Source organism: Pelodiscus sinensis, chromosome 17, assembly GCF_049634645.1.
Source record: "Pelodiscus sinensis isolate JC-2024 chromosome 17, ASM4963464v1, whole genome shotgun sequence".
Taxonomy (NCBI): domain Eukaryota; kingdom Metazoa; phylum Chordata; order Testudines; family Trionychidae; genus Pelodiscus; species Pelodiscus sinensis.
The window spans coordinates 35788095-35815795 of record NC_134727.1 but is presented as its reverse complement, the minus strand read 5'-3'; the positions used below and the strand labels follow the sequence as shown (position 1 = coordinate 35815795).

The window sequence follows — 27701 nt, the reverse complement described above, 5'->3', positions numbered from 1 at the left end:
AGCCGGGCAGCTGACCGGGGTGCCAACCTATGGGGGGCTCCCGGATCGTGGGCTGCAGCAGCTCCCAGCGGCCACCCTGCAGCGGCCGCCCGGGCCGGGGCCGCGTTAACTCCCACAGCGCCGGCCAGCAGCGCCCTACCCCGCACGGCCATGGGTCCCTGCGCGACCAGGGTCGGCTCGCCCCAGGGAGCCTCGGGCTGCGCACCAGCGGTGGTAGCCGGGCTGGGCCGGGCCGGACACGTGCGTCCTGCCACCGCCCTCCCCCACATACCGGCACGGGGGCGGGGCCGCGCATGCGCCCTCCCCCAACCTGGGCCACGATGAAACCGTCTGCCCGGGGCGCCGGAATGGTTCGGTCCGGCCCTGGATACTGCAAGTGCCCAGAAGAAAGGGAGCCAGGTGAGGCGTCGCCAAGGAGGCGTTCCTTCCGTTGCACGCACAGCCCGCGACTGGGCACGGAGTGTGTGAAAGGTGCTCGGAAAGGCAGATGCTGCTGGCTGAGCCGGGGAGGTGCTGCTAGCTGCCCAGAGACGGCGATGTTTACTGAGCTCACCAGCACCCCCAGGCAGCTCCTGACCCTGAGGCGCTGGGGTTCCCTCGGCCTGTGGCCGTGGTGAGGTTGCCTGAGTTGGAGGGCGATGGTGTTTAACTCCTTGCTTGCTAGATCCTGCTGAGGTGGCCCGAGCACAGAGAGACGTCTGGGCACCGTAGTGTTGATCACTCCTCTCGTGCCTTCGGCTGGAGGAGAGCAAAGTGCATGAAGGGCCAGACTGGGACCCCCGCCTCACGTTGACACAAGAGTCTCCTCTCTCCCGGAGGGTGGATGGGCATCAGATAGCCAAGACCGAGGAGGGCTTTGCCCCCCCCAACCACCAGGCATGGCCCCGCCCACACTCCGCCCCCAGAACACCTGCTGTAGGTATTCTGGGAGCAGAGTGATGCTGCCCCCAGTACCTGCCCTCCCGATGCTCTGAGGCTGGGGCCACGCATGGGTCCAGGGCAGGAGAGGCTGGGCGCATGGCATGTCCTCTCCCTCCCCCAGTGTTGGAGAAGCTGGGCCGCATGGCATGCCCTTCTCCCTCCCCCGCTGGTCCAGTGCTGGAGAGGCTGGGCCGCATGGCATGTCCTCTCCCCCGCGCTGGTCCAGTGCTGGAGAGGCTGGGCCGCATGGCATGCCCTTCTCCCTCCCCCAGTGCTGGGGAGGCTGGGGTGAGTGCCTGCCCACCCACTCCCCTCCTTTCCCCTCCCCATGATTGGGAGGGGCGCATGCGGCATGTTGCCCTGCCTCCCTGGGAGGGCAGGTAAGGGGCGGGGCCTCAGCAGAAGGGGTGGGGCTAAGGGCTCGCCACTCCCAGCCCTACTGTCACCAACCTGCCTTGAGGGTGAGACTGATTTGCAGAGGGAGAAATCACGGATGGAGTCCGGCTTTTCATTTCCCTCGGGCGTTTGTTCCCTTCTTGCAGAAGGACACCTCCGGCGATTACTGCAAAGCGCTGCTGGCCATCTGCGGAGGGGACGACTAAGTTGCCCTGGAAGCCCTGTGGAAGCCCGTCCCTGTGTCTGAGCCGTCACGCGCACACAGCCTAGATGTCACTGTAGCTTTTAGGGGCTTCGGAAGACGTTCGGTTCCACTTGGAAGAAGATTCACCTTGTGCTAGAAAAACTCGCCACAGAAGAGCTTATAACATCACAGGCAGTGGAGCCCAGCGGGGGTGGGGGGTTGATGGGAGGGAGTGGGGAAGGGCATTACACTCTGAAATGGTGCAAGATGACTCGTGTCCAAATGTGCCACTAACCCAGGAAGTTACTGTGAGATAAGAAATGATTTAAGCCACAGAAATAAAAACTTAATGATGCTGACTGTGGAGCGACTCCAGTTTGCTTATTGCAAGAGCTTCATGTGAGAGAGAGCCCATCTTCTCAGCTACCTTGGGTAAGGCTGAGTTGTCTCCTAGTTCTGTCAGCTGCCAACTGGCTAAGTAGCAGTTCTGCAGAAAAGGACCTGGGGGTTACGGTGAATGAGAAGCTGGATATGAGTCAACAGGGTGCCCTTGTAGCCAAGAAGGCTAATGGCATATTAGGATGCATTAGGAGGAGCATCGCCAGCAGATCCAGACAAGTGATTATTCCCCTCTATTCGGCTCTGGTGAGGCCACATCTGGAGTATTTTGTCCAGTTCTGGCCCCCCACTATAGAAAGGATGTGGACGCATTGGAGAGGGTCCAGCGGAGGGCGACCAAAATGATTAGGGGGGATGGAGCTCAAGACCTATGAGAAGAGACTGAGGGATTTGGGTCTGTTTAGTCTGCAGAAGAGTGAATGGAGATTTGATAGCAGCCTGCAACTTCCAAAGAGGATGGAGAGAGGCTGTTCTCAGTAGTGACAGGTGGCAGAACAAGGAGCAATGGGCTCAAGTTTCAGTGGGGGAGGTCTAGGTTGGAGATTAGGAAAAACTATTTCCCTAGGAGGGTGGTGACGCACTGGAATGGGTTCCCTAGGGATGGGGTGGAATCTCCATCTCTAGAGGTTTTAAGTCTCGGCTTGACAAAGCCCTGGCTGGGTTGATTGAGTTGGGATTGGTCCTGCTTTGGGCAGGGGGCTGGACTTGATGACCTCCTGAGCTCTCTTCCAGCCCTAGGAGTCTATGATTATATTGGCTGCCTCATGCTTGGCCCATAGGTATTTTCTGTGGGAAATCTGTGGAGTAGGGAACAGAATACCCAGGGGAAACAGAATCATAGAACAGGGGTGGGGGATCTAAGGCTCAGGGGCCAGATGCAGCCCTCGGCTTGCCTGGATCTGGCTCTTGAGGCTCAGGGCTCCCACACGGATGCCTCAGCCCCTCCTCCCCCGCTGCCCATCTGTGGGGCTGGAGCACACAAAATTTACTAGCTTGCCCCCCCCCTCCAGGTTCTGGTGTGCAAGGAGAATGTGGGGAGTGTCTTTCTCCGCAGTTGGGGCGGCGATGAGGATTTGTGGGTTCCCCACCCCCGGATCTAGACCATCCCTGACAGATGTCGGTCTAAGCTGCTCTTAAATATCTCCAGTGACGGAGATTTCACATAGTGGGAAGGGCACATGCAAAACCATCCAGAAACATCATGGCTTAATGCCAAGATTCAAAACTGTCAGGAGTACTCCAAGTGCTGTGACCCAGAGTCCACTCCAAGTGGAAACTGAAATCCAGTCCAGGATCTGTCTGAACTGGGAACCCTTGGTAGATAAAACTCATGGTTCATTCCCTGGCAGTTTCCTATATAAGCTTCCCTTTTCCTCTGTGGAAAACCTGGACTGGATTCCTCTACCCTTATGGAATGAACTGCAGATATTTGAGTGGCTATTGGTATAGTAAAGCTGCAGTAAAAAGCTGACCTTCCTGCCCTCACCTCTGATCCCCTTCATGGCTTGATGTGCTTCGTAAGCTGCTCACAGGGCATCGAAGTTCACGGGTCAAAGATGATGTATGCGCTTAACAATTACTTACTTTAAAATTGCCCTGGGATAAGGTTGCTGGTTGGAAACTGCAATATCGGTTCTGCAGGAAATTCCGACATTTTGGAAACTTTTCATTCTGAATCGGGGGAGGGGAGGGAGGGCTCCACAGAGCCGGCTCGAGCCCCCACCCACTAACCCGGGAAATTCACATGTCCGGGCATCTCTGAGAGGCAATGCTCCCCCGCTCGCCAGCAGAGTCCAAACATAGAAAGAACTTTTATTAAACGGAGGGAAGTAACGTGGCATTCATTTGAGAAAACACTTTCCCATTCATAAGCAAAAACTAGACATCCACCCCAAGTAGGTTGGACCGTATCCTTTTCCTCTCAGATCTTAAGACCCATTCACATGCCCCACCCTTCTCTGCATCCCACTCGCAATGGCTGCCTTTGGTCAGAGGAGACCCAGAGTTCAAAGGGGCATCTGCAGAGTTCACCCCCCACCCTTTCTGGTTCTGCTGGCTGCTCTTGGGGCCTGCCTGCCACCGCTCTGCTGGCTGTGAGTCACCATCTGCAGCCATTCGCCTCTCATCTGTGACCTCTGCACATCAGGCTCTTCATCATGTTCAGCTCGCTCACAGGCTGGACAGGAACTCGACCCCCTCTCACATGCTTCCAGCTGCCTTAGCAGGCGGAAACACAGCTCTGCCACCATTCAAATCCCAAAGAAGCCCCCGTTTGACTCTATTCTTTAGTAGAGAGAACAGGTCAAGTTGGTCTGGGCAGGGGAGAATGTGCAGCCTCCTAACCAAAACACCTGCCCTCCCCCTTACCCTTGGGGCGTGTCTACACGAGGAAATGATTTCGAAATAGCTACACTGGAAATAATAACTCCCGAAATAACTATTTCGAAATAAGCGTTTTTCCCCGAGGAAAGCAAGAGCACGGATTTTGAAATAACGGGGTTGGTAGCGTGGACGCTTCGCTTACAGTTTCAAAATAAGGGGGGTTATTGCGAAACGACTCCCATGGAAACCAGGGCTCAGAGGGCTCCGACAGTCGAGCCTCGACTCAGCAAGGTGAGTCCCTCTCAGACTAAACATGCTCCTGCTTTTCTCTGCGCCCCCAATACTTACACATTGGCAACCGGATTTTACTACCCCTGCATTCAGTAGCAACATCATGTGTAGGACCCAGCACCAGCTAAGTGGATAACAGTGAGCAAAACACGGCTCCCTCTGCTGAATAGCTAGCAAGCCTAAGCAAGGCAGGAGCAAACTGTATTTATATGAATACACCTGGGCTGTGTCTAGACTGGTCAGTTTTTCCGGAAAATCAGCCGCTTTTCCGGAAAACCTTGCCAGCTGTCTACACTGGCCGCTTGAATTTCCGCAAAAGCACTGACTTCCTGCTGTAAGAAATCAGTGCTTCTTGCGGAAATACTATGCTGCTCCTGTTCGGGCAAAAGTCCTTTTGCGCAAAAGGGCCGGTGTAGACAGCTCAGATTTGTTTTCCGAAAAAAAGCCCTGATTGCGAAAATGGCAATGGGGGCTTTTTTGCGGAAAAGCGTCCGTGCCAATCTAGATGCTCTTTTCTGAAAATGCTTTTAACGGAAAACTTTTCCGTTAAAAGCATTTCCGGAAAATCATGCCAGTCTAGACACAGCCCCAGGGTCTCTTTCCTCCACTCAGCCAGCTGCCAGAGAAGCATTCAGTCAGACCCTGCTTGCAACTGTAATAAACACGGGCAGTGGGTAAGTAGCTGGCTTGGGGACACTAGCGCTAACAGCCCCGCCCCCTCTGCCTAAGGCTCCGCCCCTTCCGTGTCTGGCAGAGCCCAGCCTCCACTGTGGCCACTGGCCCCTGCTCTGTGCCTCAGCCTCCTCCTTCTTTGGGGCTACTGGCCCTTGTCCCAGGCTAGCACCCTCCTGCCCCAGAGCAGCAGTGGGGCCAGGCAGTGTGGGCTGAGCCTTCCCAGCCCAGAGCAACTGTGTGATGGCAAAAAGAGCAGCTGGCAAATTTTCCTGCCCCCGCCACTCCATGGCCAGGAGGGCTGGAGCCCTGGGGGGTAGAAAAATAGCTTGCTGCAAATTTTGCCAGTACATTGGGCAACATAGCGCCAGCCCTCCCAGCCCCATAGTACAGGGAGGCTGGCAAGCATGGCACCAGAACCCCCCCCCCCACACACACACGCAGTCCCAGAGTGCCAGGAGGCCAGACGCCACGGAAGAGCCAGCCACTTGCAGAGTGAGAAGCAGGAGAGGCAGTGGGGGCAGAATGTGGGGGGGCTGTTTGAGACTCCCCCTACCTCTGATATCTGCTGCCCACGATGATAAAACAATGAAAATGGAAACACTGAAATGAAATAATAATGCGGAAACTCAGCTTGGAAGTGATCAAAACAAGAACGTCAACGTGACTTGTTTGGACAACGCCTCCGAAACTTTCCTCGCCACTGATGTGTTCCTGTGACACATTACAAGCTGGACAAAAGGGCATTTTCCAATGCAAAACTGTTCCAGCGCAACCAAATTTGACCTACTTTCCTAGTAACTTACCATACCCTGCCGCCACATGGACAGCCAACAGGGAACCCAAGCGGAGAGACAATTTTGCCATGCAAGCCCCTAATCCCCGAAACACAGCTGGTCTGAGGATGGCCCACCTGACCTAGCAGCTAGCGTTTATCCCATGGTGCTGCCATCGCATCAACAGCAAAGAGCATTTTACAGAAGGATGTTTTCAAAGGGACTACAGCAGCGAGGAGCAACCTAGGCTAGTGAGGACATGTCTACGCTACAGAGTTATCATATATATAGTAGCCCAATGTCTGTGACACTGTAATGCTGAAACGCTGGCTGTTCTCTCTGGGCGGCGCTGCTGCCTCCCGCCGTGGCGCTCAGCTGACTTCTGTGCCGCTCAGCCGTGCCGCCGCATGGGAGCAAGCAGAGCAAGCGGCTGATTGGGCTCCCCCATGGCGGCCCAGCTGAGCGGCGCAGAAGTCAGCCAAGCGCATAGCGGGAGGCGAAGGGGGGCGGGCTGGTGACGTGTGGTGTGATAGCGGCTTCAGGCCCCACCCCCTGGCTGTGAACATCACTGCCCCGCCCCCCTTCGCCTCCCACAATGGCGCTTGGCTGACTTCTGCGCCATGCGGGAGCAAGAGGCGCAAGCGACCGTTTGGGCTCTGCGCTCCCCATGCAGCACAGGGAGCGTGGAGCCCAAATGGCTGTTTGGGCTCCGTGGTCCCCCGAGTGAGAAGCAGGAAGGGGAGGAGAAGAGAAAGAGAGAGTGAGAGGCAGGAAGGGGAGGAGAAGAGAAAGAGAGAGTGAGAGGCAGGAAGGGGAGGAGAAGAGAAAGAGAGAGTGAGAGACAGGAGGGGGAGGAGAAGAGAGAGCGAGACAGAGAGAGAGGCAGGAGGCGGAGGAGAGCTGAGAGAGGAGGGGGAGGCAGTAGGAGGAGGAGAGAGAGAGAGGAGGAGAGACCCAAAAGTCTCATTTTATGATGGGCTAATTGGCTAGTTTCAAAATAACAAAGTGCGCATCTACACAGCAAGCCCGTTATTTTGAAATTATTTCAAAATAGCAGGCTTGTTACTCGGACTTCTCTGACCCTCATTTCATGAGGAGCAAGGGATGTCGACAGAAGAGTACTCTTCCTTCAATTGCCTGCTGTGCAGACAGAGCCAAAAGCCGAATTAAGCTATTTCGACTTCAGCGACGCAATTAACGTACCTGAAGTTGCATCTTAATTCGACTTTTGCCCGCAGTGTAGACATACCCTGAGTGGACCACGCGAGGGGCCTCTCTCATCTCCATGGGCCGCAAGATTGTCGCAACCAAGACGGTCTTCTGGGGTCAGGCCGTTGTGCTCATTGTTCTTGCATATCTAGAATTTGTGGGGTGGGCCAATGGAACCGTCGCAGCGCTTGGTGGGACACAGGGCGCGCACGGCTCTCACAGTCACTGTGGTGTGCTATCAGCACCCGCCTCACTTCACGTGTTCTTGTTTTATGTGCCTGTCACTTTAAGGGATACCGGTAGGAAAAAAAACAATGCAGACGGAAGCCAGTGGAATCTGGCAACCTTGCACGTGGGAAACAGTGGACAAATGTCTTGTGGGCGACACACAGACCCCCCAATGGGCTGCAGGTTGCCTACCACTGCGCTAAAGCTATTGTATGACGGCCCAGTCAGTGCTGGGCCTGTCAGCCTTGAGGGCGTGAGCAGGTTAGACTCATAAACGAAGCCCTACCCCACTGGCTCCTCCCCTCTGCTCCTCGAGAATGTTCTAACTAGGCAACTCGTTGGGGAAGCTGCGAGCCGGTTACTGCTTTTAGTCCCCCGGGGTGAATTCAGAACCATTCCATTGACTTACAGGCGAGGAATTCGAAGCAGCACGTCACGTGTCTCCGGGTGTTTGGAGACAGGACTGTTGACAACGACACACAACTCAGCTGGCAACTGAGATGGTGAGCTACCACCGCCCTCTGGGGTGTAACTCTGAGTCCAGAGGCCAGGGCCTGCTGGGGATCACCCCAAACTGCACACCGGGACCAGCCGCTTCCATTCACTGGCAAGCCAGGGCCAGAGCGGTGACCCCGAAGGTCCAGAAAGTCTGTTTTGTCCCCATGCTCAGAGGAGCCTGTCCTGTTTACACTCACTCTCCGCCACCTGCCAGAAATTCCAGTTGAACCTGATGTACCGAGTCCAGCATCTTTTCACGTGCAAGGAATTTCCCTTGGAGGGCGGGGCTGTGAATTCAAGTCCTGGCTGCTCCCCGTTGAGCGGATAAGGACACCAAAGTCACGCGACGATAGGAGGGAGAAATCTTTCTCCAGGGGGCTCCCTCTGCAACACCAATTCTCCGTCGTTCCCCAGGGATGGCTTAGCCCCGGGGCATCTATCCAGCCAGGTCCTTATCTAGCCCTTACTGCTCATAGCTCCAGCAAAAACAAGCCAGTATCCTTGTAGACACCCGTGTGGTCTAACTCTGAACCCACATCTCCATGTCTGCTCCTGTGCTGCCCCGGCTCCTCCTGGTGGGATAATTTCAGATCTTCCGTGCAGACCTAGACCAAGCGATCCATGTCCCATCACTGTGGGGAACACAGCAGCCCCTAACAGCATCCCAAGCCAGAAGAGTGCAATCCCGGGTGGCTTTAAGCCTGTTGGAGCTGGGGTTCCCCTTATCCTTCTCCTTCTCCCCGGAAGAGTGGGAGAGCGGTAGCTGCGTGGGGAACTCCAGCTCACTCTACAGGGTTCATTCATGAGTGGTGTGGAGAGGGCCAATAAAGAAAAGTTATTTATTAGTTCCCTAAATAGAAGAACTAGAGGACACCAAATGAAATTAATGGGTAGCAGGTTTAAAACTAATAAAAGAAAGTTCTTAACACAGTGTGTAGTCAACCTGTGGAACTCCTTGCCAGAGGAGGCTGTGAAGGCTAGGAGTTTAAAGAGAAGCTAGATAATTTCATGGAGGTTAGGTCCATAAAAGGCTATTAGCCAGGGGATAAAATGGTGTCCTTGGCCTCTGTTTGTCAGAGGCTGGAGAGAGATGGCAGGAGACAAATCACTTGATCCTTGTCTTTGGTCCACCCTCTCTGGGGCACCTGGTGCTGGCCACTGTCGGCAGACAGGATACTGGGCTAGATGGACCTTTGGTCTGACCCAGTACGGCCGTTCTTATGTTCTTATTCTGCATTTGGAATATTTTCCCTCATCATCCTCTGCCAACCCCCTAATGCTTTGGGGAAATATTCCAACCCCACCTTCTTGTCTACTTCCCAGGCAGAACCCCTGGACGTTGTCCTTGTTAGGCATCGTGGACGAGCGGGGAAGACGCCCTCAGCAACGCAAGAGAGACCCTGCTCCCTGCCCTCTCCTGCTGACTGGAGTGACGGGTCCAGGAGAGAGTGGCTATTTCTGCAACCAGGGGTGTACCCAACAGCGAACATGCCCCAGCACCCACGGACGAGGAAATGAGGGAATAATGACATCTGGGCCGCCGGGTAAGCTACTGGCACGGTCTGTGATGCAGGAAGGTGGTGGGGACCGAGGGATCTTATTTAACCTGGCATCTGACTGCTTGCTTGGTGCTGTGCAGGCCTCAGGGAAGGCTGCACGGCGCTCGCAAGAGGAAGCGGGATGGGGTTGGGAGGGCAAGTCACGTCTTCGGGTTAACGGAAGCAGCAAAAGCCACGTCCCTGGATCCCTTCCGGCAGCATCTCTTGCCATGCTTATTCCCTGTCTAGCAGCCTGGGCTATCCTAGTACTGGGAGACTCCAGCCCGAGTCTGCAGGCGGGGGAGCGTGTGAGACCTTTGTAAATGGAGGTGTTGCAAGCTGAGAGGTTTGCATCTAGGCCAGCTCCACCCATGCAAGCTGTTAGCCCTGTGTGACGTAGTGGGGGTACCTTGCTGGTTGCTATGCTGGGCAGTGGGTTGTGAGTGACCTCCACTGGCTGCTGGCTGCAGCACAGCCCAGCAGGGCAGGGGATGAGTCATTATGCAAGGGGGCTTCGAAACTCATCAGACAGGTATCTCTCAGCGAGCCGAACAATGGGAAGAAGGGGAGTGGAGCCCTGGCTGGGGGCAGGGATGGAAGAGAGTTAGGGTATGTCTACACTACCCTGCTAGTTCGAACTAGCGGGGGTAATGTAGTCATCCACAGTTGCAAATGAAGCCCGGGATTTGAATTTCCCGGGCTTCATTTGCATGAAGCCAGCCAGCACCATTTTTAAATGCTGGCTAGTTCGAGCCCCGTATCTTACCCATTACCAAGATAGCTTCCCCAATTATCACCTCTAATACCATTAACTCACAAACATCCCACTCTCCCCACCTCTAATATCGTCAATTCACAGACACTTACCTTCCTTCCTCCCCCCCCCCCCCCCGCATCCCCCTCCTGTTCTGAAATGTGATTTGTCCTTTTCATATGTGTTCATTTTTTTTAATTGTATCCTTTGGTATATATGGTTGTGACTATTTTCTTCCACTATTTGATCTGAGGAAGTGGGTCTGGCCCACGAAAGCTCATCACCTAATAAACCATCTTGTTAGTCTTTAAAGTGCTACATGGTCCTGCATTTTGCTTTAGTTCGGATTAGGCTTCTAATCCGAACTAGCTGTACTCCTCGTGGAGTACTCATGGAACGAGGAGTACAGCTAGTTCGGATTAGGAAGCCTAATCCGAACTAGCTACTCCGTGCCGCGTGTAGCCGCGTGGCACGGGGTTCGAACTAGCTGGCATTTAAAAATGGCGCCGGCCGGCTTCATGCAAATGAAGCCCGGGAAATTCAAATCCCGGGCTTCATTTGCAACTGCGGATGCCTACGTTACCCCCACTAGTTCGAACTAGCGGGGTAGTGTAGACATACCCTTAGTTAGTTTCTGTCTGGGAGCATAGAGGAGACAGCCTAGGGAAAGGGCCTGGAATTTAGGGGCCCAGTCTCTCCCATCTCAAGGAGATGTGCTGTATCCTGGAGAAGCAATAAGCACCCTCTATTCTACTGGCTGATGGAGTCTGTCCATGCCATTACAGGGGTGCAGGAGATGGGAAAACCCCAACGTGCCGTCACACCCTGGTCTCCAGAGGTGGAACAATTCCTCCCGGACACCTCTCCCCCTTGTCATGGGTGGTATCTGAGCCTGCGCTGAGCTCCGACGCCAGGGGCTGAACCTTTCCAGCCTTGAAATCTCTCTCCGGACCTCCCCTGAGTAGGCTACGTGGTTCTGAAGGCAAACATCGACCTCTGGTAATTCAAGGGACACCTGTCCCCAGGAAAGTGCCATTGGTCCCTAGAGGGTGTTTTCTCTCTCACCTGACACACCCCAAATATCTCTCCTCCCCCCGCCTCACTTCCAGTGGGTAGATGGAAAGGGCCATGTCCCACACAGAGATACATGCTCTTTGTTCGAATGGTTTAGGAGCCACCGAGCGCTAGAAGGAAGTGAGGGGGCGTACAATAAAAAAGGGAAGCGCCCAAAATCTGACTCGTGGGTGAGGTTTGAATGAAGGGCTGGGTCTGCCCCCCCTTCCTGGAAAACGAGGCCTTTGGTTTTCCCACAGGACACCGTCTGCCAGGGCCGGAAGTTCACGTACCAGCAGAAGAGAGAGAGTCACACACACACAGCAGCTTAGCATTCTGCTGCAGCATGGCTGGCAAGGCAGGGTCGTTTCCAGGCAAAGCAAAATTGCCTTTCATTCGTTGCACCACGTGAAAAACACCCCAAAGCCAGTGATTTGGGCCCTAAATGGAGGAGCTTTCCCTCTGAGCCAGCTCGCAGGCCCATCTCAGGTGTGAGACAGACTCTGGGCGACCTGGCAAGTGTATTCAGCGGGAGGAGGATGGCTTTCTTGTGTGGCTCTCCCGTCTCCCTACATTCCACGCCAGGGCCTCAGGAAGCCACTAGCCAAAACGGTCTGGGAGCCGTGGTTTCAGTGTGTTTCTCTCTATGTGGTGGGGAGTGAGTAGGTTACTTTTGTTTGTTTTTCTCTGGCTTTTCAGCCCTCCAAACTAGACAAAGAGGAAAGAACAGTGCCCGTTTTGGGCAGACGTGTTCCTGCAGGTTTCATCCTATGGCATAATCTTTGATTAAAGTGGAAACTTTAATTCCTTGGGAACCCCAGGACAATCCTGGTAGGTTGGCAACCCTTCTTGACTCCTCTATTCACGGGGATGCGATAGTGTCCACATTTAAATGGTTAACCGGTGAGCCTGAGCTCATTGGTTAACCTTCACGGTTACACATAAGGCCCCTCCCCCATGCTGCTGCCTCTGTGTCAGAGGCAGCAGTTGGGGTGGGGAGTGGAAGCCAATGCTGGCAGGGAGCTGACTTTTAAGCCATACTGGGTCCCACGGAGCCACCTCCCTACCCCCATGTGACTGCCTCTATCAGAGGCAGCAAGGGAGGGGGGAGCAGGAGCTGGTGCAGGGGGGAACCAGCTTAAAAGCTGGCTCCCCCCAGCACCACCTCCACAGGACGGCAGGGGAGGCAGGGATACAGCAGGGGGATTGGCCGCAAGCCACGAATCAGCTGATTCCCAGCTTGCGGCCAGTTCCCCACCGCATCTCTGCCTTTGAAACGTAGTAAGAACCAGGTTGCTCTTACTACATTTAAAAGGCAGAGCCCCAGTGGGGTTAGTTCTTAGGGTGGCATGAGCAGGGACTGCTTAGCACCGGCTTGCGCCACCCCGAGGAGCTAACCCCACTGCAGCTCTAGTTTAAATGTAGTAGGTGCCAGGTGGTAGCCCAGTTAAACGGCAGAGCTGCGGTACGGGTAGCGAGCACCCCTCTTATCAACTAATCGATGGAAATTCCATCCACATTTTAACATCCTTCCTGCTTAATTTGCTCAGTGCCTGGGACAAACCCCTTCCCCGCCCACACAGAGCTGTCCCAGGAACCTGCTCGTCTCTGTGGGGCCAGCATTCCTGCACAGGGCTGTTTCCTGTCTTGGTGCCCAGTTAATGGCAACGTGATGGCCAACAGCCCTGAGCCCCCGGGGCCAGAGAGTCCCCTGCGTGCTCCCGACCTCGCCAAGTCAGGCTTGCAGTGACGAGGTGCGAAAGCGAAGCAAAACACGACCTGTGCTTCATCTTGATTTCCCCCTTCTTGTGAGTCACGAGAGGGGTGAGACCCGTCCCACTCTCGAGTACCGACAGTACGGCAGAGGGGAAAGCAACTTACATTCCTTATGGGTCCTGTCCTAGCTCACCCCTCAGGGCAGGAGGGTTGCAATACAACAGCACCTGTAAGAAATTTCAGTGAGGCGTGGAGTGTGGGAGGCTGAGGGCAGAGGATTGGGGTGTGGGGGAAGGTGCAGGAGTCAGGGCAGGGTGTGTTAGGGGCTCAGGGCAGGGGGTTGGGGTGTATGGGGGTGCAGAAATCAAGGCACGGGGCTGGAGGGAGATGTAGGAGTCAGGGCAGGAGGCTGGGGCATGGGGGGAGATGCAGGAGTCAGGGCAGGAGGCTGGGGCTATGGGGGGAGATGCAGGAGTCAGGGCAGGAGGCTGGGGCTATGGGGGGAGATGCAGGAGTCAGGGCAGGAGGCTGGGTCTATGGGGGGAGATGCAGGAGTCAGGGCAGGAGGCTGGGTCTATGGGGGGAGATGTAGGAGTCAGGGCAGGAGGCTGGGGCTATGGGGGGAGGTGCAGGAGTCAGGGCAGGAGGCTGGGTCTATGGGGGGAGATGCAGGAGTCAGGGCAGGAGGCTGGGGCTATGGGGGAGATGTAGGAGTCAGGGCAGGAGGCTGGGGCATGGGGGGAGATGCAGGAGTCAGGGCAGGAGGCTGGGGCTATGGGGGGAGATGCAGGAGTCAGGGCAGGAGGCTGGGGCTATGGGGGGAGGTGCAGGAGTCAGGGCAGGAGGCTGGGTCTATGGGGGGAGATGCAGGAGTCAGGGCAGGAGGCTGGGGCTATGGGGGAGATGTAGGAGTCAGGGCAGGAGGCTGGGGCATGGGGGGAGATGCAGGAGTCAGGGCAGGAGGCTGGGGCTATGGGGGGAGATGCAGGAGTCAGGGCAGGAGGCTGGGGCTATGGGGGGAGATGCAGGAGTCAGGGCAGGAGGCTGGGTCTATGGGGGGAGATGCAGGAGTCAGGGCAGGAGGCTGGGTCTATGGGGGGAGATGTAGGAGTCAGGGCAGGAGGCTGGGGCTATGGGGGGAGGTGCAGGAGTCAGGGCAGGAGGCTGGGTCTATGGGGGGAGATGCAGGAGTCAGGGCAGGAGGCTGGGGCTATGGGGGAGATGTAGGAGTCAGGGCAGGAGGCTGGGGGCATGGGGGGAGATGCAGGAGTCAGGGCAGGAGGCTGGGGCTATGGGGGAGATGCAGGAGTCAGGGCAGGAGGCTGGGGCTATGAGGGGAGATGTAGGAGTCAGGGCAGGAGGCTGGGGCTATGGGGGGAGATGTAGGAGTCAGGGCAGGAGGCTGGGGCTATGGGGGGGAGATGCAGGAGTCAGGGCAGGAGGCTGGGGGTTATGGGGGGAGATGTAGGAGTCAGGGCAGGAGGCTGGGGGTTATGGGGGGAGATGTAGGAGTCAGGGCAGGAGGCTGGGGCTATGGGGGGAGATGCAGGAGTCAGGGCAGGAGGCTGGGGCTATGGGGGGGGAGATGCAGGAGTCAGGGCAGGAGGCTGGGGGTTATGGGGGGAGATGTAGGAGTCAGGGCAGGAGGCTGGGGCTATGGGGGGAGATGCAGGAGTCAGGGCAGGAGGCTGGGGCTATGGGGGGAGATGCAGGAGTCAGGGCAGGAGGCTGGGGCTATGGGGGGAGATGCAGGAGTCAGGGCAGGAGGCTGGGGCTATGGGGGGAGGTGCAGGGGTCAGGGCAGGAGGCTGGGGCTATGGGGGGAGATGCAGGAGTCAGGGCAGGAGGCTGGGGCTATGGGGGGAGATGCAGGAGTCAGGGCAGGAGGCTGGGGCTATGGGGGGAGATGCAGGAGTCAGGGCAGGAGGCTGGGGCTATGGGGGGAGATGCAGGAGTCAGGGCAGGAGGCTGGGGCTATGGGGGGAGATGCAGGAGTCAGGGCAGGAGGCTGGGGCTATGGGGGGAGGTGCAGGGGTCAGGGCAGGAGGCTGGGGCTATGGGGGGAGATGCAGGAGTCAGGGCAGGAGGCTGGGGCTATGGGGGGAGATGCAGGAGTCAGGGCAGGAGGCTGGGGCTATGGGGGGAGATGCAGGAGTCAGGGCAGGAGGCTGGGGCTATGGGGGGAGATGCAGGAGTCAGGGCAGGAGGCTGGGGCTATGGGGGGAGATGCAGGAGTCAGGGCAGGGTGTGTGAAGGGCTCAGGGCAGGGGGTTGGGGCGTGGGGGGTGTAAGAGGCTGGGCGGGGGCTGGTGGTGTTTGGTAGGATATGGGGGGGCTGAGGTTGGGTTACCTCACCGGCTGGCAGACAGGTCCCTGCCCCTGCCGCAAGGAAGCTGGGAGCAGGGGAAGGCCTGGCTCCGCAGCAGAGAAACGGGCCACGATGCAAGAGGCTCCCCGACCTGCTGCTCCCTTCCCCTGGCTTCTTCCCAGAGGCTGCTGGCGACAGGGCCTGCCCAAGACGGCATGTGCGCTGCCCAGCATCCACGGGGGGGCTGAAGGACGGGGGCCGACGGACCAGCAACCCGGCTGGGAACATCCCCCTCCCCCTGAGACAGGGCCTCTGCCCCACACTGCCCCTAGCACGCAGAGGGCTGGGGCAGGGAGCTGGGGCTGTACACACAAGGGCGGGGGGGGGGGGGTGCATGCGCTTGGCAGGGGCTAGGTGACCACTGGCCGTGGGTCACGGAGGCAAGGTGGGTGAGGGGGATTGGGGATCCCCGGGAGGGGAGGGTCCCCGAGTGCAGGGGCGCTGTGCCAGGCAGGACTGTGAGGAGAGGGCAGGGAGGGACCCGGGGCTGCACCCAGTGCAGAAAACGGAGGGTGAGCCACTGCTCACCAAGGGACACTGAGGCCGAGCTAATTCCCAAGGAGACCAGCAGGCAGCGCTGCGACGGGGGATGGCTACAGCCCCCCCCCCCAATCCTTCCCCCACTGGCCCCTTTAACCTGCCTGCCTCACTCGGCTGCCCGGCCTGGGTCGCCAGTGCCAGCCTGCAGCAGGAGCTCGGCTGGGAGAGCGCACCGCAAGCCACGCTGCCGGTCAGCCGGCTCTCAGCGCAGCGCCCCAGCCGGCTGTTGCCAGATCCATGCACCGGGGCGCTCTGCCTCACTTTCCCAAAGGGGCTTAGCCTCTCCGACAGAGTGCCACCCAGAGCCATCGCTGCCCACCCTAACCTTATCCTCCGCTTCGCGCTCTCAGCCCTGTTGCCTTCCTCTCCTCTCTTCCCAGTGCTCCTTCTCCACTCCCCTCCTCCTCCCCGCCCCCCACTTCCTCAATGGTCCTACTTCCCCTCTCCTGTCACCATCCTACATGATCCTCCCTCGTCCTTGTGCTCTGTCCCTGAGCCCTCTGCTCCTGCCAGGGTAATCTGAGTGCATGATTTACATAGTCAGATCTTGATGTTCTGGAAATCCCCTTCTGTGGCCAAAAGCTTCCTCCCTGAGCTCAGAAGGCGTCATCCTCGCACTTCTTCTGCTTTCCTTTGTCAACCAAAGCAACAAAACAGACCAGCCCGGGCTGGTAAATACTGCAGCCACAGGAGCAGCGAAACCCCACTTCTGATGTCAATAGACACCAAGATGTCAGAAAAGCGGTGTCCTGTGCCGATGCATGTGCAAAAATGGCCTAGAAAAGCAGTAAACTGCAGTTTGTGGTCCACTCCCCCTATCCTTTCTGTCGGGTGCTCTCTGTCTGGTATCTGCTTCCTCACCTTTGTCCCCAAGCCATCTCACCCTCATCCCGTACAAAGTTGTAGGGAGAGAGCTTGGATAATAAAATTCATCGGAGCAAGCAAACAGGGAGCACCAGGATGTCTTAATTACTCAGGGCTCATCTGCATGCAGAATTGCACCAGTTTCACAAGGTATTTCTGCAAAAGGCGGGGGAGGGGGACGGGACTCTGGTTTAAACCAGGCCCGGTTGGATTAGCAGGAGTTGAATAGGAACAAGTTTAAGCTGAACTGTGATCAGCCACTTCTGGACGGAGCTAAGTGTGTGCAGTCGGAGGGTTGCAACAATTGACCAAAACTGATAAAACTAAGGTGCAAACGTGCCCTGGTTTAAGTTTCCTAGTCCAAGTTCCAAAGCTAGGTACAGTAATGCCAAGAGAGGAACAAGCTGGATTCCAATCTGCCTTATGCAGCAGCAGTCAAGTTGTAGGAAGGGGATATAGTGGTTTGGGAGAACACAACCTGCATTTCTGATGCAGCTAGAAAAATGGAGCCCGATGATCTAATAAAAGATTAGCTCACCCACCTTGTGTCTCTGCTGTCAGTTACGTTGGTGCACCCAGAATAGACAAACAGATGCTCACACTAGAGCCGGAGCTGGCAATGGCACAGCTGCTGGGTGCTAAACAGCTCTACGCGCTAGGAGTCCCTCACCAGAGCAGTTACGCTGTCAGAGGACTTGTCCTCCAGTGTAGATGGGGCACTGGCGTTTCAAGACCTATTGGGAGCATGTTTGCAGGATCCCATGGGAAGAGCATTGTCTACATGAGTGCTTACAACAGTGCAATAGCTGTTATACTCCTGCAGTCCCACTCATCCCAGCAGCCTGGTCTATGACTACTTGGCTATGTCTACACTCGCGGCTTCTTGCGCGAGAAATATGCAAATGAGCAGCGCTTGACAATTAATGTAATCTACTCGCCCATGGCGAGTAGATTACAAGCCGGCACAGCCGCACAGTGCATGGTCTGCAGTGTGGTCGCCGCGGTTTGGCGAGCCCTGCAAATGAGGCTAAGCGTGGAATATTGCAGGCAAAGGATGATGGGAGGTCTCAGTTCTGCTGCCGGATACACAAGGGCTATGTCGACACTCGCGGCTGCTTGCGTGAGAAATATGCAAGTGAGGCATTTGCGTACCTAACGAGCCACCTTTTTTTGCAGAAGAGGCTCTTGCGCCAGAAGGAGCTGTCTACACGACCCCTTCTTGCGCAACGAAAACCCTCTTGCGCAGTGTAGACAGCTCCTTCTGGCACAAGAACCTCTTCTGCAAAAATGGCGGCTCGTTAGGTATGCAAATGAGGCTCGGCGATACTCCACGCTTAGCCTCACTTGCATATTTCTCACGCAAGCAGCCGCAAGTGTTGACATAGCCCTTGTGTATCCGGCAGCAGAACTGAGACCTCCCATTATCCTTTTCCTGGCACTATCCCCCATACAAAGTTGTGGCCTCCGTCAAAGACCCCCTGGAGAGTTGGGATCAAACTCTTCAAAACTGCAAGGACTTTGAATCTTGCCTGAGTACTCCAGCACCAAGCGGTTCAGCCATTGAGCAGTGTGTCAAAACTTGGTAGTCCCTCTAGCGTGGCTTATCTGGGATGACACGGCAGGGCCGGCCCACAACATTTTGGCACCTGAGGCAGGGAGCTCAAATGACGCCCCCATACCCCTTCGCTTGGGCCAAAACTTTGAAAGATCTCTCGTGCCCTCCTTCCTCCAGCACAGCACTCCCCCATCTCTGTGCATCTAGAGCAGAGAGAATACACCTGCACCAGCAGCAGACGTAATTTTCTACACTCCGGATCCTAGTGGTGCCCCCCCCAGTCTGGCACCAGAGGTGGCCACTTCAGTTTGCCTCATGGTAGGGCTGGAATCAGAATTCGACCCCTGGTGCACTTGATCTCACTGCAGCTGAGACTGGTGGGATAGCAGTGCCAATGGACTGTGCTGATCACTGGCTAGGGAGTACAGGGCTGGCCAGGAAGAGGTATTTCTGTGCAACAGCAAACAGGCCTCCGAGGGAAGCCATTAAACACATGGGAATGTAGTAAAAAGAACAATCTTCTAGGAGCCAGGCAGGAACTGGATGATCTCATCAGCCTTTCTAGGATTCCATAACTGAATCACTAGGCTGTGGCTCTTGGTTGCACTTACTAAGAAGTGACGTACAGCCCCCTCTTCGCGGGGATGGGCCCAGGAGAGCCCTTCTCGCTGTGTGTGGCTCCATATCAAAACCACTCCAGCTGTCTCAGGCCCCATCGTGGGGAATTCCCCTTCTCCTGCCTAAAAGTAAACTCGGCCGGGCTCCCCTTCCTGTGTTCGCTGAACAGCTGTGGAGCCTGGATCGAAGGCTGTCTCTCGCCAGCTCCCCTCGGCCCTACCTGGGTGAGTAACAGAGGGTTCTTTTACCTGGAGCATGTGTTAGAGAAAAGGAAGGGGAGACGAGTCAGTTGTTACATTGTGAATCAAGATTCTGGAACTATCGTGATAGCAAGAGACACTGCTCCTCTTCGACAGGAATAGATCCGAGTTTTTACCGTCTGTCAGGCTACGTATTTGCAGGTTTGGCTGAGACACTGTCTTTAAAATAAGTCCCTTTGTGGCTCAATATGGCTGTATTTAGATTTGCCTCCATGCTTTCTGCTGGCTCACGGGCTGCAGAAAAATAGACCGAAAGCTCCAGTTGGTCTAGAAGAGGAGATAATTTGACTGTTTTTCAGTCCCACAGATTCCAGGGTGCATGTAGCACATAGGTGGTATATTCAACTATAGAACATAAGCATTTTTGTTTCCTGTACTGGTTTAAAATGCAGGATATGAGAGCTCTCAAAACCAGTCTTAGAACACGGTGAGCTCTGAAATTAAACCCCATTGCAAGGCATTGTTCTATTTGGAGCCGAGAGGGACAGAGCAGAGTTTACCTCTTGTAACATACTTTAGCGAGAGTGTTCTCTGATGTTTCCTGAGGTCTCCAGTGTCAAGTGACTGTGGTGCATGGGAAGCAGGCTTGCAGGAACCCAAGCCTGGAATGGCTGACCATGCTGTAAGGCAGGACTGAAATGTACAGGCAGACTTCTGAGAGCCCACCGTGGCTAGCAGGAGTTGCGACAGGTCATCATGGAGGTGCATAGGCTGAAAGCTGGGGTAGGAGGAATAGTTAAACTTCTCTGCTTGCAGTATGGATCCTCTGCTTGTTCCACAGCCTGCTGGACATATTCCCTAGCATCTTCCTGGCAAAAAAAATAGCTAATAGGTCAATGGAACACCAGGTAAAGTGTATGTGAAATGCTATGCTATATTGTGCAAAAATGGGGACAATTCCCTCAGGTGTCATTAGCTTTTTTCCCTGCCATTATCCAGCGTCGTTGCTCATGAACAACCGTACAGAAGCCATGGAGCTGGGAAGGGTGGGGGAATGTGATAAGGAAACAGATTTCAATGTCAGGTTTCCATTATGAGAAAGCAAACAGCTCAGAAGGCCTACTCCCCTAGGCAGTAAATGGCAGGGGAATTCTCACAATCTGAGCTCCTCGTGATGCTGTATCTCGGCAGCCGCTCTTTGCACTGTACCTAGGCGTGCCCCACCAGCATTCTTACATCCACACTACTCTTGACCTTCAGGCACAGTTCCCCTTGATATCCCGGGGTCTGATGTCCTGAGGTCCAAACTTGGGACATTCTCTAGCATAAGAACATCCACATAAAGGCCCAGGGTTTTCTATTCTGATTCTCCCCTCCCGAGAGCCAAGGGGTCCTTGCTGACAGCTACACTGATTCTCCTTCTATCCCCAGTAGAAATGCAGCAATAATGCCAGGTGCTTCAGAGGGAATGGACAGAACTGACAGTCACCAAGTGATCCACTCCCGGCATCAGGTGTCCCTAGTCTCGGACTGTCCGAAGCAGACACCCATAATTTGAGGTTGTTGGCTTTCTCTGTAATATTCATAATTTTATAGCCCTCTATCATCTATCCCCCGCCCCTCTTTACTTGCCTCTTTGCTAAGCGGAAAATCTCGTTCTAAGTCTCTCCTTGTATGGAAACTGACCAGAGAAGGGCAACAAAAATGATTAAGGATATGGGACAGTTTCCATTTCTAATATCTTTTCTCAGCTGGAGCAACTAGATCTGCTTACAGCATTGCAGGGGTGGGCGCACATGGATTTATATAGTGGCATTATGATGCTCTCTGATTATCTGGCTCTTTCCAAATGGTTCCTAACATTTGGTTAGTTTTTTGACTGTTGCTGCATATTGAGCAGAAGGAAACAGATGGCAGAATCCCACAGCTATATCATCCGCATGGGACCTGCTCTCCCTGCAAATCACAAAGCCCACCATAAGTGTCTCAATGATTACTGATCCTGTCAGATGTAAGCAGACAGTCTGTGGGCATCTAGCATATAGGACAAAGACCATCTTTTTGTTCTGTGTTCGTACAGTAGTGGCCGTCCGAGGATGCTGCTGTTTCCTATGGCAATATAAATAGTAATAATATAATTAGATGCAGGCCTAAAGGTTTTTTTTTTTGTTCTGAATAGCTCTGTGGGTTGGAGAAAGGAAGCGGCAGATTGTAAGCAGACCAACATTAAGTGCAGGCACAAGAGTGGCATTACCCACTTCCATCCAGGAGTGGAAATCCCCCTCCACATACGTAACCATTTGAGAAAGACAATCAGCCTTCTGCCGCCAAGGTGGATCAGTGACTTGAAGACTCCAGAACAGCTGTGCGCTAAAATTAGGAAGGGAAATTTAGGGAGATAAAGACATTGCCTCTTCCTGCTCTTTGCGTTACAAAGTATTCCGTAGCAATGATCCGGCATGCTACAGCTCAGACGACTGATCCCATATGGCATGGGGCTGTCCGTCCAGAATGCTCCAGAACAACAGTGTACAACACTGATTTTGCAGGGCACAGAGCCATCAGCCCAGAATGCTCCAAGTGTCAGTGTGCAACCCCCATGTCACAGGGTAGGGGGGCTGTCTGTCTAGCACAGTGGAGTTGTACCCCACAGTGTACAACCCTAATGCTGGTGGGCAGTCCAGAGCACTAGTGTCATCTTCTGATGGTCCCTACCCAGAGAGGAAAGTAAGTACTGGGAGGAGCTGGTGGCAGTGGCCCCCATCTGGGTAAGGCGGTAAGAGTTTTAACGGGTTAGCCAATAAGCTTCCACTCATCAGTTCCTATTACGGGTTAAACTCCCGTGGAGCTGGCAAGTTAAAAATACCAGTGTTTAACCATGTCACCTATCAAATTGTAATTGTTTATACAGTTAGGGTTTTTAATCCTTTTTTACATCCGTACCCCTGGGGCAGGCCCTGGGCCCAGCCCTAGCGGCAGAATCAGCCCCCATGATCTGTTCCTGGCCGCACCGCTCCTGGAGCAACCCTGGCAGGCCGGCTTGTGCCGCAGCAGCCCAGCTCTTGCCCTGGCTCCAGCCCCGATGACTGCAGTGGTGGCCCGGCTCTGGATGCCATCCAGCCAATATGGCTCGGACCAGGGCCCAGCCCACATCTGGCTGCTGCAGCCTGTCCTCAGCCCCAATCCTAGGGCCAGCCCTGTGTCCAGCCTCCATTTAGCCATGAGAGGGGCTGGTGGCAGCCCTGCTCCTGCTGCAGTGGGAATAGGAGGGGAGGCAGAATCCGCCCCCGCCCAGCCATGGCAATCCTGGTTTGGTCGTGGTTGCAGTGGCCTGGCTCCAACCCACAGCCTAACCCCCACCCCCCCGTCCTGAGTTCCTCATGCACCCAACCTTGACTCCTGGCCCTCCCACACTCCTACCCTGAGCCCCTCAAACACCCCAGCCCTGACTCCTGCATCCCCACACCCCTGTCCTGCCCTGACTCCTGCCCCCCCCCACATCCCCAGCCCTCTGCCCTGACTCCTGCATCCCCACACCCCTGTCCTGCCCTGACTCCTGCCCCCCCACATCCCCAGCCCTCTGCCCTGACTCCTGCATCCCCACACCCCTGTCCTGCCCTGACTCCTGCCCCCTCCACATCCCCAGCCCTCTGCCCTGACTCCTGCATCCCCACACCCCTGTCCTGCCCTGACTCCTGCCCCCCCACATCCCCAGCCCTGACTCCTGCATCCCCACACCCCTGTCCTGCCCTGACTCCTGCCCCCCCCACATCCCCAGCCCTCTGCCCCGACTCCTGCACCCCCACCCCCCTGTCCTGCCCTGAATCCTGCCCCCCATCCCCAGCCCTCTGCCCTGACTCCTGCCCTCCCATCCCCAGCCCACTGCCCTAATTCCTGCACCCCCACCCCCTGTCCTGCCCTGACTCCTGCCCCCCCATCCCCAGCCCCCTGCCCTGACTCCTGCATCCCCACCCCCTGTCCTGCCCTGAATCCTGCCCCCAATCCCCAGCCCTCTGCCCTGACTCCTGCACCCCCACCCCCCTGTCCTGCCCTGAATCCTGCCCCCCATCCCTCTGCCATGACTCCTGCACCCCCACCCTCCTGTCCTGCCCTGAATCCTGCCCCCCATCCCTCTGCCATGACTCCTGCACCCCCACCCCCTGTCCTGAGCGCCCCCCACGCCCCACATGTCAATGTCTGGGGTGCTGTGTATCAACCCCCCGGGGCGGCCTGTACGGAAGGGAGGCTCCTCTCAGCCCCGCGCTGCCTTGCAGCCTCCTGCGCGTCCCCCCCCCCATCTCTGCCGGGCGAGGGGCGGGGCGCCGGGGGGGCGGTTCGCTCGCGGCCCGTCACTCACCGCCGGGAATTTCCAGGGGAGGCGGCGCCGTCGCGCGCTTCCTGCTGCGGCTGCCGGAGCCCGACGTCCCTGCTGCGGGGCCAGGTAGGGCTGCAGCCAGCGCGCCGCGGGGGGGGGCTGCCTGCTGGCTCCGGGGTGTTGGGGGGCTGGGCGGAGAGGGGGGGCTGGGCTGGGTGTTGGGCGGCTCCTGGAGGGCTGGGCTAGCTGCATGGGGGGGCTGGTTGCTGGAGAGGGGGGCTGGGCTGGGTGTTGGGGGGGAGCTGGGCGGCTCTTGGAGGGCTGGGCTAGCTGCATGGGGGGGCTGGTTGCTGGAGAGGGGGGCTGGGCTGGGTGTTGGGGGGGGAGCTGGGCGGCTCTTGGAGGGCTGGGCTAGCTGCATGGGGGGGCTGGTTGCTGGAGAGGGGGGCTGGGCTGGGTGTTGGGGGGGGAGCTGGGCGGCTCTTGGAGGGCTGGGCTAGCTGCATGGGGGGGCTGGTTGCTGGAGAGGGGGGCTGGGCTGGGTGTTGGGGGGGGAGCTGGGCGGCTCTTGGAGGGCTGGGCTAGCTGCGTGGGGGGGTTGGTTGCTGGAGAGGGGGGCTGGGCTGGGTGTTGGGGGGGAGCTGGGCGGCTCTTGGAGGGCTGGGCTAGCTGCGTGGGGGGGTTGGTTGCTGGAGAGGGGGGGCTGGGCTGGGTGTTGGAGGGGAGCTGGGCGGCTCTTGGAGGGCTGGGCTAGCTGCATGGGGGGGCTGGTTGCTGGAGAGGGGGGCTGGGCTGGGTGTTGGGGGGGGAGCTGGGCGGCTCTTGGAGGGCTGGGCTAGCTGCATGGGGGGGTTGGTTGCTGGAGAGGGGGGCTGGGCTGGGTGTTGGGGGGGGAGCTGGGCGGCTCTTGGAGGGCTGGGCTAGCTGCATGGGGGGGTTGGTTGCTGGAGAGGGGGGCTGGGCTGGGTGTTGGGGGGGAGCTGGGCGGCTCTTGGAGGGCTGGGCTAGCTGCGTGGGGGGGCTGGTTGCTGGAGAGGGGGGCTGGGCTGGGTGTTGGGGGGGGGGAGCTGGGCGGCTCTTGGAGGGCTGGGCTAGCTGCGTGGGGGGGCTGGTTGCTGGAGAGGGGGGCTGGGCTGGGTGTTGGGGGGGGGGAGCTGGGCGGCTCTTGGAGGGCTGGGCTAGCTGCGTGGGGGGGCTGGTTGCTGGAGAGGGGGGCTGGGCTGGGTGTTGGGGGGGGGGAGCTGGGCGGCTCCTGGAGGGCTGGGCTAGCTGCATGGGGGGGCTGGTTGCTGGAGAGGGGGGCTGGGCTGGGTGTTGGGGGGGGAGCTGGGCGGCTCTTGGAGGGCTGGGCTAGCTGCGTGGGGGGGCTGGTTGCTGGAGAGGGGGGCTGGGCTGGGTGTTGGGGGGGGAGCTGGGCGGCTCCTGGAGGGCTGGGCTAGCTGCGTGGGGGGGCTGGGCTGGGTGTTGGGGGGGAGCTGGGCGGCTCCTGGAGGGCTGGGCTAGCTGCGTGGGGGGGCTGGTTGCTGGAGAGGGGGGCTGGGCTGGGTGTTGGGGGGGGGAGCTGGGCGGCTCCTGGAGGGCTGGGCTAGCTGCGTGGGGGGGCTGGGCTGGGTGTTGGGGGGGAGCTGGGCGGCTCCTGGAGGGCTGGGCTAGCTGCGTGGGGGGGCTGGTTGCTGGAGAGGGGGGCTGGGCTGGGTGTTGGGGGGGGAGCTGGGCGGCTCCTGGAGGGTTGGGCTAGCTGCGTGGGGGGGCTGGTTGCTGGAGAGGGGGGCTGGGCTGGGTGTTGGGGGGGGAGCTGGGCGGCTCTTGGAGGGCTGGGCTAGCTGCGTGGGGGGGCTGGTTGCTGGAGAGGGGGGCTGGGCTGGGTGTTGGCGGGGGGGAGCTGGGCGGCTCTTGGAGGGCTGGGCTAACTGCGTGCGGGGCTGACTGGAGGGCTCCTGGAAGGGGGCTGGGCTGGCTGCTGGGGGGCTGGATCCTAGGGGAAGCCTGGCTGCTGGGGGGCGGGGGGCTAGGCTAGCTGAGTGTTTGTAAAGCAAACGTGGACTTGAGCCATGGGGCTTCTCCCCCCCCCTTCTTTCTCCCCTCCCAGCTTATCTGTTTTTGGGAGCTTCCTGCTTTCCCCTGTGCTGGTCTCCCCCCCCCCCCCCCCCCCCCCCAAAGGAAGCAGCCTAGGTGTGGGAATGGAGGGGAGGGGAGGGGTGGGGGGTGAGGTGTGCACACACACCACAGGCAAGCTCTTATTGCAGGGAGGGTGTGTGTTAATGGAAGTGACACGCATACCATGGGCAAGCTCTTATTGCGGTGGGGGGTGCCAATGGTAGTGACACACACACCATAGGCAAGCTCTTATTGTGGGGCGGGGAGGGGGTGGTATCAATGGAAATGATACACACACACACACACACACACCCCATGGGCAAGCTTTTATTGCAGGGGTTTCATGGAAGTAACACACTATTATGTTCCCCTGGAACTGTGGGGCTTCTGGGGTTTTGTTCCTCCTCAGCCTGTCCATGCAGGATCTGTTAGTACCGTTGTTTCAGGGCTGATAATAGGTTCAGTATCGTGGAAGCTGGGTTGTGGGCGGAGGAGGGGGAGTAAAATCACCCTCTTGGTGACTCTACAGACCTCTCACGTGTTCCTCCCCCCCACTGAACCAAGTGACTAACTCTTTCTGAGCCTGACTTGAGGATTCATGGACTTGCTGTGGAATGGCTGAGATGCTGTATCCACCAGACAAATCATGAGACCTCGCACTGCAAGCTTGTTCACCCCTAAGATCCCCAACAGTGCTATACTCCCCTGGAGGAGTCAACCTGTGGAACTCCTTTCCAGAAGATGCGATGGAGGTTAGAACTTTAACAGGGTTCAAAGAAGAGCTAGATTGGTTCATGGAAGTTAGGTCCATCAATGGCTATTAGCCAGGATGGGCAGGAATCGTATCCCTAGCCTCTGTTTCTCTGGCGGTGGGTGACAGGGGAGGGATCATGTGAGGATTACCTGTTGTGATCCCTCCCTCTGGAGCATCTGGTATTGGCCACTGTCGGCAGACAGGATACTGGGCTAGGTGGACCTTTGGTCTAACCCAGTATGGCCGTTCTTATGTGGAGGGCCCTTTGGGTGCTGTGTGTGTGTAGTAAGGCATAGGGGATGTTACTTGCTGTCCATGCATACTGTGGCTCTTGGGATGTCCTGGAAAATGGGGGTGCTGCTGCTTGTAAGTGCCACTTACAGCACTGTCTTGAGGGCAGTGTGTGTCATAATAGTATCCCTTAAAACGGCAGCCTCCAGAAGAAAATCTGGCCCATTCGTAGGAGCCGTTTGAGGCTCCCTGCAGTCTGTGCTTCTCCCCACTTGGATGCATTGCTCTCATACAGGCTTTTTAATCCAAGGGTCTCTGTGGATTTCATGAGCATGCGTTTATTAAACCTTGGAACCTCCCTGGGATAATGATGCGTAGGATTATCTCTGCTGTATAGATGGGAGACGTTGATCCTCAAAGAAACTTGCCTAGCTCACGTCACTAATGTGTAGAACTCAGGATGCCTGACTACCCGTCCTCTGATCTGATGGCGAGACACCGCCTTTCCAGCTGCTAGTCTTGTTGCAGATTGACCAAATCAGACAGGGCATGTCGTGCATGGAAGGCCTCAGAACTGGCCTTTGAAGAGTGTCTGATGGACACCTGGTTTTGTGTGCTTCCAGTCAACGAATTTGATGGTGGTATGAGAAGGAAAACACTTCTCAATAGTGAAACCAGTTGTGATTTCAAAGCATGCCATCCTAGCTGACCTTTGTTCTCCTTGCAGTTTGTCTTTCCAGATTTTCATTTACCTGGCTTTGACAGAGAGGCAAAGATGAGACCATGGAAAATATAACTTGCTTTTTGTCTTTGAGTTATACCAAGGGTTACTGATCTGTGTAATCCACGGACCATCAGTGGTCCACAGAGAACTAGCTAGACGTATGGGGCTGGCATTTCTCCTTGCTTCCAGCTCCTGTGTCACACAGACAACTGAAAATAAGACCTAATAGTAATTAGAGATGTGATAGTGTACATGTTTAAATGGTTAACTGATGAGCCTAAAACAGAGGCAGGAGCGGGAGGGGCAGGTGGCTCTGTGGGAGCCAGTGCACGCAGGCTTTTAAACAAGGTCCCTGGAGAGGGGTGTACACAGCACCTATTTGTAAAAAAGGGAGCCTAACTTTAATATATATCAGCCTAACTTTGATACCTGCAAAGATACTGGAACAAATGATTAAGCAATCCATTTGTAAGCACCT

At 56.8% G+C, this 27701-nt stretch overlaps 2 protein-coding genes across 7 annotated transcripts in view; both read left to right on the top strand.

Moving 5' to 3' along the window:
* Positions 1 to 1865, top strand: part of ANXA6 (annexin A6) — a 50681-nt gene extending 48816 nt beyond the window's left edge. For all 3 annotated transcript variants that reach the window (XM_075900575.1, XM_014581156.3, XM_075900574.1), the window contains one exon: positions 1464 to 1865. In XM_075900575.1, the coding sequence (XP_075756690.1) occupies positions 1464 to 1523 (60 nt within the window). In that variant the 3' untranslated portion in view covers positions 1524 to 1865. The remainder of the gene's footprint in view (positions 1 to 1463) is intronic.
* A 17126-nt stretch (positions 1866 to 18991) lies between these two features.
* The window catches only part of TNIP1 (TNFAIP3 interacting protein 1), a 50951-nt gene continuing 42241 nt past the window's right edge, over positions 18992 to 27701 (top strand). For 2 of the 4 annotated variants that reach the window (XM_075900573.1, XM_075900569.1), the window contains exon 1: positions 23393 to 23543. The gene's annotated coding sequence lies outside the window, so the exon portion shown is untranslated. Of the gene's footprint in view, positions 19127 to 23392; positions 23544 to 27701 lie in introns of those variants that run through there. The other 2 variants (XM_075900572.1, XM_075900571.1) reach the window with 2 other exon arrangements.